At 43.8% G+C, this 12457-nt stretch overlaps 1 protein-coding gene across 1 annotated transcript in view; it reads right to left on the bottom strand.

Moving 5' to 3' along the window:
- The window catches only part of rhbdl1 (rhomboid, veinlet-like 1 (Drosophila)), a 57691-nt gene that overhangs the window by 20253 nt on the left and 24981 nt on the right, over positions 1-12457 (bottom strand). The window contains exons 4-5 of the mRNA XM_023808034.1: positions 11654-11802; positions 10990-11102 (exon numbers count right to left, since the gene is read on the bottom strand). Of these exons, the coding sequence (XP_023663802.1) occupies positions 10990-11102; positions 11654-11802 (262 nt within the window). The remainder of the gene's footprint in view (positions 1-10989; positions 11103-11653; positions 11803-12457) is intronic.

Here is a 12457-nt window from a genome sequence, read left to right on the forward strand (position 1 = left end):
ACAGGCCTACAAAATACTATGGGGGAGGGGAGAACTGCCCCTGGACCCTATGCATAGTTCTCTGGCCGTCCTGATTTAAGGAAACCATTACCGGGAACGCCTGGCAAGTTTCACGCGAGCTCAGTAATTCTGTCTCAGAACAGAAAACTACCAGAGGACTCTGGGAATGGAACAAGAGCCACGAAAAGACTCAGCACTGACACAAAGGTGGGAGAGACCCACTCAGCACATCATTAGGCAGACTCTGACGAAACTTCCTGAAGACAAGGCAATGGAAAACAGTAGATTATTACCATAATCTCTCTGTCTTGTACTATACAGCTTCAAGGTGACCTTGTCTGTCTAGAATATATTCCCTTATCCTTCCACAGGCTTATGTTGAGAAAGTCAGAAGAGACACCATCTCCAGTACTGAGAGGGAGAAGCGTGGCAGGATAAACAAACAAGCCAGTTATTGTGTTCAGACCTTCAAGCAGACCAGGTTTGAGTGACAGGGGTGCATGGGCTTTGATCTCCGGTGCCCGTCTCCTCCCTCTTGCTGCCAGGGTTGGTCAAGTCGCTGCACGTCTCAGACTTTCAAGGCTGAGACCTGAAGCCTGAGTCACAACTATGACACTCAGACTGATTTATTCAACTTCATGTTCTCCATCTCTGACCGCAGGACCGCCTGTTCTCTCCTATCATTTCTGATGCTAGTGTCAAGCTCTACTTGACTTCATTCTCCAGCAGCAAATTACAGAGAGAAGCACTGTCTGCCTGTATGCAGCAAGAGCAGTAGAAAAAGAATGGAAGGGCACTGGAATTGTGAGGATGGCCTAGCTCGAGTGTCTCCAAAAATACAAACAATATTTATGGAACTTTATTTTAGTTTCAGCCTGTTATTGATGATTAATTTGTTATTAGTTATTTATTTGTATTGACAAATACCCCAGGAGGGAAATTTGGGGGGAGGGGGGGGGAATTATGAATAAATACTTAAAACTATAGCTGACAAAACTTGGAAACCCTAAGGGGAAATTAAATTATTAGAAGCTTCCAATTAGATTTAAGAGCTGCAGATACAGTTTACATCACCAATCCTAATATTATGGGTTCTGAAGGCTCAGGAGATGCCTCACAAAATATTGTATGTATTTTAGCCGTTAATGAAATACTATTGTGAGTTTCAGTGAGCTTGTGTGGGTATGCAAGAGAAGTACGGAGTGTGTATTCGGTCGATTCATGTAGTTTAATGATTATTTCTGTCTTGAAGGTCTTGTGCTATGATGTTGGAAGAAGGCACCATGTTTGTGAGGCACAGAACCGATTCAATGTAATGTGAGGCCAAAAAACAAATCGATTTCCCACAATTTTGTTTTGTTCTCAGGTTCTTGTATAGCGCTAATGATCCAGCCATTACCACCAGCCCTGTCAACAAAACAGTCACACTGGGAGCCAGTGGTAGACCTCGGACCCACAATTCATGCATCGTCACAGTAACATCCTGCTCCAAATAGCTAAAATGGTCTCTTTCTTGCTTTGGGCATCTCCATAGGGTACACCACAAATTGCAACCTTCTCTTACTGGACCAAAGAATGGAAAATAAGTCACCAAAATAAAACAGCGACGGATGTAGTTATTATCATTAGTCAGATAATATAAATGACCTTTAAGTTTAAGGTGGCGATTTTGGGCCTGAGAAATCAATGCAGCGTCTCTGAATGTGGAGATTTAATAATCCTGCTGGGTCCCTCATCTGGGCGTATTGATTACAGGACCTTCTAGAATGAGCACTCCTGAATGCAGCCGGTTTGTGATGCATGCCGCTGAGTCACCAAGCAGATGCCTCATTACAAGGGCCGATTGACAAGACATGAAATACACACAGCTGCCTATTTTCATAAATAAAAGAGTCGATTAACAAGCAATTGAATTTTTTAATGCATATTCATCCTGTTCTTGTGAGCATAAAATATGGCAATAGGACACAGCTTTCTGTAGCACAAGACAAATTGCACTGACAGAAAAAAAAGCCAATTAATAACTTTTACTGTGTCACACAATGAGGAGTCGAACAATATATCTCTGCCTATGTCCAATTAATACCTGGCTATTCTCATCCTCTTCGATCAATATTTTGATGTTTTTCCATTCTTTCCAGTGCCATTAAGTGCAACAATCTAGTAAACCAGAAAATCACATTAAAATACATACTAATGATAGAGGCTGTCTTCTTCTGCCTTAGGATGGACTGTAATTCCATCCAGCATGTTCCCCGTGAGCAGTTATGAAAGGACGGTTCTCAGGGACGTGAAGATATAACAGCCTAGATATGGAAGTATGGAAGCAATCTCTCCTATCAGTGTTTGTCCCTCATGTATCGCACTTCACATATTCAATCAGTGTTAATGCCCCCCCACCTCTGGAGCAGGATAGCTGTGAAGCAGGAAGGGCATGAAAAAAGCAGAGCTACCTGAAATGGAGATCTACTGAGACGTCATGCTCCTCACTCATGGAACCCCCCCCCCCCCCCCCATCAAACCACACAAATTTAGCAATGTGGCAGTCCAGCATCGCACAGGCCTAGACTGCAGAAGGGAAGGGGTTGTGCCTGAAAGAACCACACCATCAAACACCGGTGGCAAATGAGAGCCTGGTCCTCGCACGCCGTAAGCAAAGTCCCAAGCTGCTGCCTACTGTGTTTTGGTCTTTTTTTTTCCTGGACGCACCATTTTCTATCACATGACATTACTGGTGAGTGTATTTGACTGCTGTTTGATTTAGGCATCTGGGGTACGTTGAGTGCATACTCAGTTTTCTGTGCGCTTAGATACGTGCAGCTGCGCAAGCTTGAAATAGCCTCGGCGTGTGGAAAAGCAAGGCGTAAGAGCCTGAAGTCCCTTCTCCTTCTACTGAGCATGCTCAGATATTTACCGGCAGGATTCTGCACGAGGGATTCGTGCAAGAAAGCATACCGATGGAGCATTATTGATTAATGTGCACTGGGGGGGCTCACATCTCGTAACACCCGGGGGCAGTCAGAATCGGTTATTATCAAGATGAAAAAACAGCCCTGAACACTCGAGCTAGACCGATTGTAGGAATATTGGCAAGATGCAATATGAATGTGCTACACATATCAAACATGAAAACGGCAAAATAAATCTGTTTATTACACAGGCAAAATATACCCTTGCCTATAAACATCAATTGGTTTTCAGCCATAAATTATGTTCTGAATGCTATAACAAGGAGACAGTTTGTGTTCCTCCATTTTGTCTGTTTGAGCTAAACTAGACTTCTGTAATAACTAGTAGTAATAATAATTAGTGTAATAATAATTAGTAGCAATTAGTATTTATGTCCAGAGCTGGAATATTTTAGGATTTTTTGACACATTAGTTTTTTGTTGATTTTGATAAATATTATATATTAAATTTATATACAAAAGCTCTGTCTCCACATAGTGAGGCCTTCCGTAACACACATGGAGAAACACCTGGAAGCTGCGGCCTGGATTCTCCTCTCAATAACGCCTGACGGTTTCTTACCCCATCCAAAAGGCATATGCTCTTTAACCCCTAACAGCCCCGCCAATTTGATCTGGCCTCTTATGTTGCAATGGCATTAGGGTTACCATAATGATGAGGGTACATTAGTCCAGAACAGGACAGTAGGAAAATAACCACTACATTTTGTAATCACAGGTTTTAATCTGGGATTTCTGACCGATACTAAAATAACATCTCAAACAGAATGACCTAATGTTAAGCTCTGTCATAATATATAGACAATACCTTCCTTATAAACTATAAAAAATCTTACTGTTTCTTCATTAAAAGCAAATGAACAAACAAAAGTAATTTAATTCTTTCTTACTCTATGCTTCTTTCTCAGGCCTCATTATATATTGCAACATGTCATTACACTTTGTACAAAAAGCCTTACTGAGACCTAAGAAGTCAACCTAAAGACCTGCCTTCCGAGTGTATTTGTCAAGCTATCAACTCTTCAGCCCAATTAATCTTCTGTTAAGATGCATTGTGAAAGACTAATGATGCAGGAACAGACTCGTAGGTGAAGATCATGCCACTGGAAACAAACACTCAGTGCACTTTACCCTATTAAACAAAACAGGGCTGACAGCCTTATATAAACCCTGTACAACTGTGATGACTAGCATATTAATGCTACCTAAACAATTACTTTAGACCAGTGTTTCCCAATCCGGTGCTTTGCAAAAATGTGGACTGCCTGGCGGGGGGCTCCGAGGGAGCAAAAATGTGGACTGCCTGGAGGGGGGCTCAGAGGGAACAAAAATGTGGACTGCCTGGTGGGGGGCTCAGAGGGAGCAAAAATGTAGACTGCCTGGCGGGGGGCTCAGAGGGAGCAAAAATGTGGACTGCCTGGCGGGGGGCTCAGAGGGAGCAAAAATGTGGACTGCCTGGAGGGGGGCTCAGAGGGAGCAAAAATATGGACTGCCTGGTGGGGGGCTCAGAGGGAGCAAAAATGTGGACTGCCTGGAGGGGGGCTCAGAGGGAGCAAAAATGTGGACTGCCTGGTGGGGGGCTCAGAGGGAGCAAAAATGTGGACTGCCTGGCGGGGGGCTCAGAGGGAGCAAAAATGTGGACTGCCTGGAGGGGGGCTCAGAGGGAACAAAAATGTGGACTGCCTGGTGGGGGGCTCAGAGGGAGCAAAAATGTGGACTGCCTGGCGGGGGGCTCAGAGGGAGCAAAAATGTGGACTGCCTGGCGGGGGGCTCAGAGGGAGCAAAAATGTGGACTGCCTGGAGGGGGGCTCAGAGGGAGCAAAAATGTGGACTGCCTGGTGGGGGGCTCAGAGGGAGCAAAAATGTGGACTGCCTGGAGGGGGGCTCAGAGGGAGCAAAAATGTGGACTGCCTGGTGGGGGGCTCAGAGGGAGCAAAAATGTGGACTGCCTGGTGGGGGGCTCAGAGGGAGCAAAAATGTGGACTGCCTGGCGGGGGGCTCAGAGGGAGCAAAAATGTGGACTGCCTGGTGGGGGGCTCAGAGGGAGCAAAAATGTGGACTGACTGTGGGTCTTCAAGAACTGGATTGTGAAGCACTGTTTTAGATTATGTAAGAGGACATTCCATCATAGATAACATTTCTTCGGTCGTGTGTGCCTCAGCAAGTTAGGATGGTGTGCTTATGACCAGAAGGTTGCTAGTTCAAATCCCAGAGTTGGCAGAGTGTTGTCACCACTGGGCCCTTAACCCCCAATTATTTCAGTTGCCTTCTCCATTGTATCTCACTTCGGAAAAAAGTATCTGCTTAATGAATAAACAGTAAATGATAACTACCTACCTAATTACCATCATCATATTTGCATAAAAATAAAATGTATATATATTTCCGCAGCTCTAGCGATTCATTCGGAATTTATCGAGAACAGCAGATCTCATCGCTGCTTGAAGTTTATGGTCATCTTAGTAATGATGTAGCTGTTAGGAGGTGTGGCGCTGTGGCTCGCTGGGCAGCGCCCGTGCCTCACACCAGGGGGGGTGGCTGAAATGCCACCTCCGCTCTGTGTGTGCAGTTTGCATGCCTTCCCATGGGTTTGCTCTGGTGCTCCGTTTCCTCCTGCAGTCAGGCTAACCGGTGTCTCTAAATTGCCCATAGTATGTATAAGTGTGTCTGTGATGGATTAGCATCCTATCCAGGGTGTTCCCTCGCTATGTGCCCTGTGCGCTCCAGGTACTCCATCCGGAACAGGTTGAGGCATTTCGAAGATAGATGGAGGGATATTGTTAATATATTACAGCAGATCACTGAGACAATACAGCTTTGTTTTATACTGCTGCAAATAACACTGTCCAATACTTAAGGAAAAATTGGAGCTCCAAATCCAAATGGCTCTTTTCCTGACTGTTATTTTTAAATATATTTGCATTAAACCATTTTCACATAACCCACTGATCTGTTTTTTAAATCTCCTCGCTCCAACAAAAATTCTAGGACAAACTATTCAGACAACAACAATACAAAATGTTTATAAAGAGATAAAAAAAGACGGCAGAGTGTCTGTTCCTGACAAATAACTTGGAGGACCCCCCCCCCCCATTGTCATCACTAAAACAATTAAACTGAGGCACAATGAAACGTGCCAGAACCAGTCATTTTGACTTTGACTGCCACACCATAAATTGCAGAACTTGCTATTTATAAGTGGTCAAATGTACTCAATTACATAGAACACTATAAAATGTTTATCTTTACAGAGAACATACTAGAGACAGGCAGTTTCAGAGCTTATATAACCTTAATTCACTGGCATACTGTATGTCTATTATTTACTTTCCATTCAAATGACTTGCAAACCTGCTTATCCATATTATGTGGTATATCACATTCATCTTTTTTTTATGATACAGATATTATTTAGCATCACCCCAGGTATTCTGTGGCCTGCATGTTCTCCCTGTGCTGCATGGGTTAGAGACTCTGGACTCTAACTCACCCGTATTATGGGATAGTGTAGATAGAGTATGCCCTGCCTCATGGTTATTGGTGGTATACACTCCAAACACACTGCGACCCTGTACTGGAAAAGTGGTAATGGACGGATGGACGGATGATTTAGTGTACTGATACTGATGTTTTTAATTTGTTGTAGGATTATCAGTACTATGCTATCTAATTGGCCCTGTTATTTTCCACAACAGCATATTATTGGCACCCCTTGTAAAAATTTCCAAAAAGGGTTGGAAAAAATCCACCTTTTGGTGAAGCAGCTTCATGTCACACTGAAAAAATGAGAAAAATCCAACGTTTCATTAACATAAATTTATTCCAAGAAAAAAAAATCCTTCATCAAGAAATAATTATCTTTAACAAAAACACATGTGCCACGATTATTGGCACCCCTGGAAATTATAGTGAACACAATGTAACTTAAACATGTTTCCCCTGTAAATTGTACATCTTTGAGTTGAGTGAAGTGAATAGGAACCTTCAAGCTGCAATCCATGACTTCCTGGTTAACAGGGGATACAAACATGAGGTGACACAGAGGCCAAATTCCCTTAGTCATCCATCAACATGGGAAAGATAAGAGAACATACAGACCAAATGAGGGAGAAGTGTGCTGACCTTCATAAGTCAGGGAATGGGTATTAAAAAATAGCTACCCGCTTTAAAATGCCCATTTCTACTGTTAGGGCAATAATAAAAATGTGGACAACAACTGGAACTGTTACAAACCTGCCTGGAAGAGGACCCAAGTTTATTTTTCCCCCACGTACAGTGAGGAGGATCGTAAGAGAGGCAAAAAAATCCCCAAGGATGACTGTTGGTGAATTACAAGACCAAGTAAAATCTTGCGGTTACCACATCTCTGAAAAAACTATCAGACGCCCCCTTCATGCTAACAGATTTGGAAGGTTTGCCAGAAAAAGCATTTTCTTGTCAGTTAACCACAAACTTAAGCACCTGGAGCACCATCAAACATGACTACAACTTTGACTGGAACCAAATTCAATGGTCTGATGAAACAAAAGTGGAGCTTTTTGGCAATAAACACAAGGTGGGTTTGGCGTAAAAAGAAGGATGGCTATGATGAAATGAACCTTATCCGAAATGCAAATATGGTGGAGGTTCTGCGATCTTGTGGGGCTGTTTTTCCTCCAAAGGCCCTGGAAACCTCGTTAGGACTCCATGAAATGCCAGGACAGTTTAAATCAAAATTTGGCTGCCTCTGCCAGGAAACTAAAACTGGGCCTTCATTGGATCTTCCAGCAGGACAGTGATCCTAAGCACATGTCCAAATTAACATAGAAATGGTTAGCTGACTGCAGGATCAAGCTTCTGCCATGGTCATCTCAGTCCCCTGACCTGAACCCCACTGAAAACCTGTGGCTGAGCTGAAGAGGAGAGCACACGAGAGATGGTCTAGGACCCTGGATGATGTGGAGAGATTCTGTAAAGAGGAATGGTCTCAGTTGCCCTGCTCTGTATTCTCCAACCTTATAAAATGTCATAGGAGAAGACTCAGTGCTGTTATACTGGCAAAAGGAGGCTGTACAAAGTATTAAAAGCAGGGGTGCCAATAATCGTGGCACATGTGTTTTTGTTGAAAATAATTATTTCTTGATGAAGGATTTGTTTTTCTTTCAGGTTGGATTTTTCTCATTCTTTCAGTGTGACATGAAACTGCTTCACCAAAAGGTGGATTTTTTCCTAACCCTTTTTACAAATCTTTACAGGGGGTGCCGATAATTGTGGAGGGTGCTTTATGTACATAGAGGAAAGCAAACTTGCCTGTGTTTAGTAAAGGGGGCAGAAATCGCGTCAGTCTTTCAGTGTTTGCCTGAACTCTGTCTCTCCCCTGCGTAGCCTCTGCCGCTTGACCCCGGGCCGACTTCCTCATCCTGACCATTTCAACCCGGCTGGCAGAGTCTGAGCTCTTAATTACGGGCCAGGCCTGATGGATCATTAGCCCTTAAGCAACACGTCTGCAAACCCATCCTCCTGTTCCATTGATCTCTCCCATCCCCCGCGCACGGGCTCCCCCGGGCATTCAGCACAGCCTCCACTCCTGGTAGCTCCATCAGTCAGCCGATCACCGCAACACCCCTCCCAAGGCATTCCTCACCCACATTACAGGATGAATCTTCCCTGTGCACCCCCCCTCCATTTCACACTGAAACAAAGTAGCATTTTTCATACACAGGAAGGCACGGAAAGGTGTGAAGTCACTGAAATACAGCAGGACCTTTTAAGGTTGAGCATTTAGGTCAGAATAAACAAATAAGGGTTTCTGTTAAATACCTCCAAAAACGAAACCCAATCTAGCTGGGCCACTGGGTGCCCTACTTTGCCCAATATGTTGTTTTGTATAGGACACAGAAAATGAAAATAAGACAATATACATTTGCACATAACTTTTAAAACATAAAACATTCTGGTGAGAACAGAAGCCACACGGCTGAGCTAACATTCGGCCATTGGTGTCACCTCCTTGAAAACAGATCCTGTAGAACGGATACATGACTTTTTGCCAATGATGGCAGGAATGATAAACACGTTCTCCATTACTGGCTGTAAATCAAGGTCAATAAGTTAGAAAGGAATGCAGTAAAACTCACACACGCCATTGACAGCAATTAAAGAAACGAATATTCGCTAATCAAAGCAACAAAGACGGGTACAAGGTCGATGGCAGCGTGATTTTTATCACTTCCGATTTGGGAATGGAAAAAGCCCTTTTTGCGCCTTTCGGAACAGCAAGGTGCAGGCTGCCTTTGATAAGGATCGAGAGAGATGAGACCTACTGTCAACAAACCCTCCTAGTGCTGTGCTGAATTTGAGAGATGCATCTCCGGCACTCTCAGCTTGAGTGTTTACCAGGTCTGCTGGTCATTGTGGGAGGATGAGCACGGATTGGCTTTTCTGTCAGGTCTGGGCTCTTTCAGTACAGCCCGCAATACGGCAAGGAGATAGAACAGTGTTCTATATGTGTCATTAGCATATATGTGCAACCGCATTTACATGCCTATTCAAATCGCCACCCAAGTGAAAAAACCTTTGGGTCAGAGCACAGGGTTAGCCAGCTCTCCGAACCACTAGAGAAGCTGCGTCTTGCTCAAGGGCCCAGTGGTGATTTGATTACTCTACCAGCTGCATTCGAAATCATGAACTCTGTATATCCAGTGCCCTTTGGAAGATCCCAAATGAGAGATGTTTCATGGGAAACCATGGGCAGAATTTGGGGGGAACAGTATCCCCCCCAGTCTTCTGAATCAAAATCACAATTAATTAGCAATTTTGACATCTATGTTACATTCACGCTGCTACGTTTTGGAAATGACATAGCTGTTAGCCTACATTTGGCATGTGTGGATCAACACAGTAACCAGTAAAGTAGTTATTTTTTGTGCAAATATGTGGCAGTCACACATGCTGTTTAGTTGCAACAGGGGAAGCGCCACTGAAAGCAGCTCCTCCATATCCGCCATGTTGGATTTCTGTTTACTTCCGGGTAGGGTGACCAGGTGACCAATCAGACAATGAGATGTTGTAACTAGCGGGATCAAATCAAGGAAAGGCCACATGACGAGTAGGGTCCAATTAGGATGCTTTCAGAGTCTGCATGTTCATAAGTCTCCATTTTCACCCATCCACACTGCAATGTTAAAACAGAATTTTCAGAAGGATATGGTTCTGAGAACGTTATCAAAACTCTCCATTTCTGGGGGCTGAAAACTCTGGGGTAGTGTGGATGAAAGGCAAAACCAGAGACTAATATCTACATTTTTAAACAAAAACGTGTGGATGTAGCCTATGCCAGTCGAAAAAAGAGACTTCTCCCGAATTAGGTAAATTACGTTTTAAGTGTCTCACCTGGCTAGCTATCATGCACAGATTTAGTGGTTGTTTTCATTAGTGGTTCGAATGGAGTTTATTGTGACGGCTCATTAAATTGATGGTTCTGTGAAGTTACACTTGTATTATATCATGGCACTTTTCACCATTGCATAACTGGTTTGTTGATACCCTACAGGCAGGCAAAATGATAGATTGTGTGTACATCAGATACGTGTGTTATCACATAAGGTAAGCAGGATCATTTTTTTTTGCGCCCCAAGTGCAAACATCAAATTTCGCTTAAGTGAGAAACTATCAGGACATGCCACCTTGTGGGGCTGTGAAGATAAGTGCCATATGCAGGGGGTTCAAAATCTAAAGCCAGATACAATTTTTAAAACGACATTTTTAACCAGCTTTAGTTTAAGAATGCTTGTCAAAGTGCGTCAAGTTAATGTCATAGAGTTTTAGGGCTTTGTTCCGTAACAGTGACCATAAAATTGACTTCAGGATAAGATCAAGTGTATTTGTATGACGACTTCAAGGAAAATAAAGCCATTATCCTTGTGAGCAGCTGTGCAGGAGCGCCATAATCACTGGGCGGTGACTGCTCACCGTGAGGATGTGGTGTCGGGTGACCTGGCAGTGTGGACGCATGTTGTCGCTGGCGGCTGTAGCCACTCACCGGCCACCACCCCGGCCATGTAGAGCAGGCTGATGCGCAGGATGCCGTGGACCATCTCCAGTGGGACGCCGATCATCAGCTGCAGCAGCGCGTTGAAGCCCAGCTGTTCCAGACTGGCCGGGTGGGGGTGGGGGGGCAGAACACAGCCACGGTCAGTAGCACGCCAGCGTGCAAAGGCTCACTGTGGATATACTCATTCTGGCTACACGCTGCGGCCCCACGCAGGCTGGATTTACAGAAGCCCACTGCGCTACCAACAGAAATAGTTTATCTCTGTTCTAGACACATAGTATCCAGGGTCTCAGTATAAACACAAACAGATTTCCCATGTCTCAGCTAATAACCTCTGCATTGAGAGAGAGCGCTAAATCAGATCAAGCAATTAATTCAGTGAAGTGTTTAAGTGCTCAGGTAGAAACCATAGCATCCTCTAGGCTTCTCTGCAAACATTCCTCATTCCTTTAATAAGGTACATTTTTTAAAAACTTTACTCAGTGTCTCCTGCAACTGAACATGGACAATAAATCCAATAACTGAGTAAAAGAGGCTTCGCTTAGCCCGGGATGCTTCACGCCCCGCGGTGGCACCTTGCCAATTTCCTGGATCTATTTCTGGCGACCGCAGGCTTTTGAGGTTGCCCGGCCTTTCCGATCTGGCGCCTTACCCTACGTGCATGAACATGTAGCTGAAGAAGCGCCACACTTGGGCCCGGTGCCCAGGGTGATACACCAGGGGGCTCTTCATGAAATCGGGCTGGTAGGTCTGCAGCACCCACTTGTTCAGCATGATGCCATAACAGAGGAACACGATGATCTGCGTCGGGCAGGAGAAACGCCGCGAATCAGGGATAAACATTAAAAAACGGGACAGCACATAAACACAATCATCTATAACAGCCAGCTGCTGTAATTGTACTCTTATTACAGCTAACACGGTTCAATAAATTTAGAATATCAAGTCACTTAATTACAGAGTTGCTGCTGTGTAATTACTATGGGGCAATAAACATGACATAGCTTTATGATTGTGGGTTTCAAAACATTTACTTTTTCATTATTATTCATATTTTCATAGGCTCAAGAAAATATGAATGAGGGTTCAAAAGCTAAATAAATGATGAAAGTGCTAAAATATAAAACAGGCACAATTGCTGTTCTTTGCTTTGATCAGCATTTTGTCAGTCACCTTAATCAACTTCACATCTGTTTCCTATCACATCTGAATCTTGACCGCAGCAGCACTTGGAACTTCCCTGGTAGCTCAATACAACAGATTTTTTTTTCCTCAAAAGTCAATTTCAGAAATTGAAAGTCTTTCAAAAGTGGTTTCTTTTGCAGGAGGAGATACAGGTTTTGAGTGACTATTAATTTATTTACCACTGTAGGGAACATTTTTTAAGAAGCGTTGAAGTGCTTGCAGAAACATAAGATGGAGATTTTGCCTTGGCTGCTTAGGGACAGGCTCGGAA

This window comes from Paramormyrops kingsleyae, chromosome 5, assembly GCF_048594095.1.
Source record: "Paramormyrops kingsleyae isolate MSU_618 chromosome 5, PKINGS_0.4, whole genome shotgun sequence".
Taxonomy (NCBI): domain Eukaryota; kingdom Metazoa; phylum Chordata; class Actinopteri; order Osteoglossiformes; family Mormyridae; genus Paramormyrops; species Paramormyrops kingsleyae.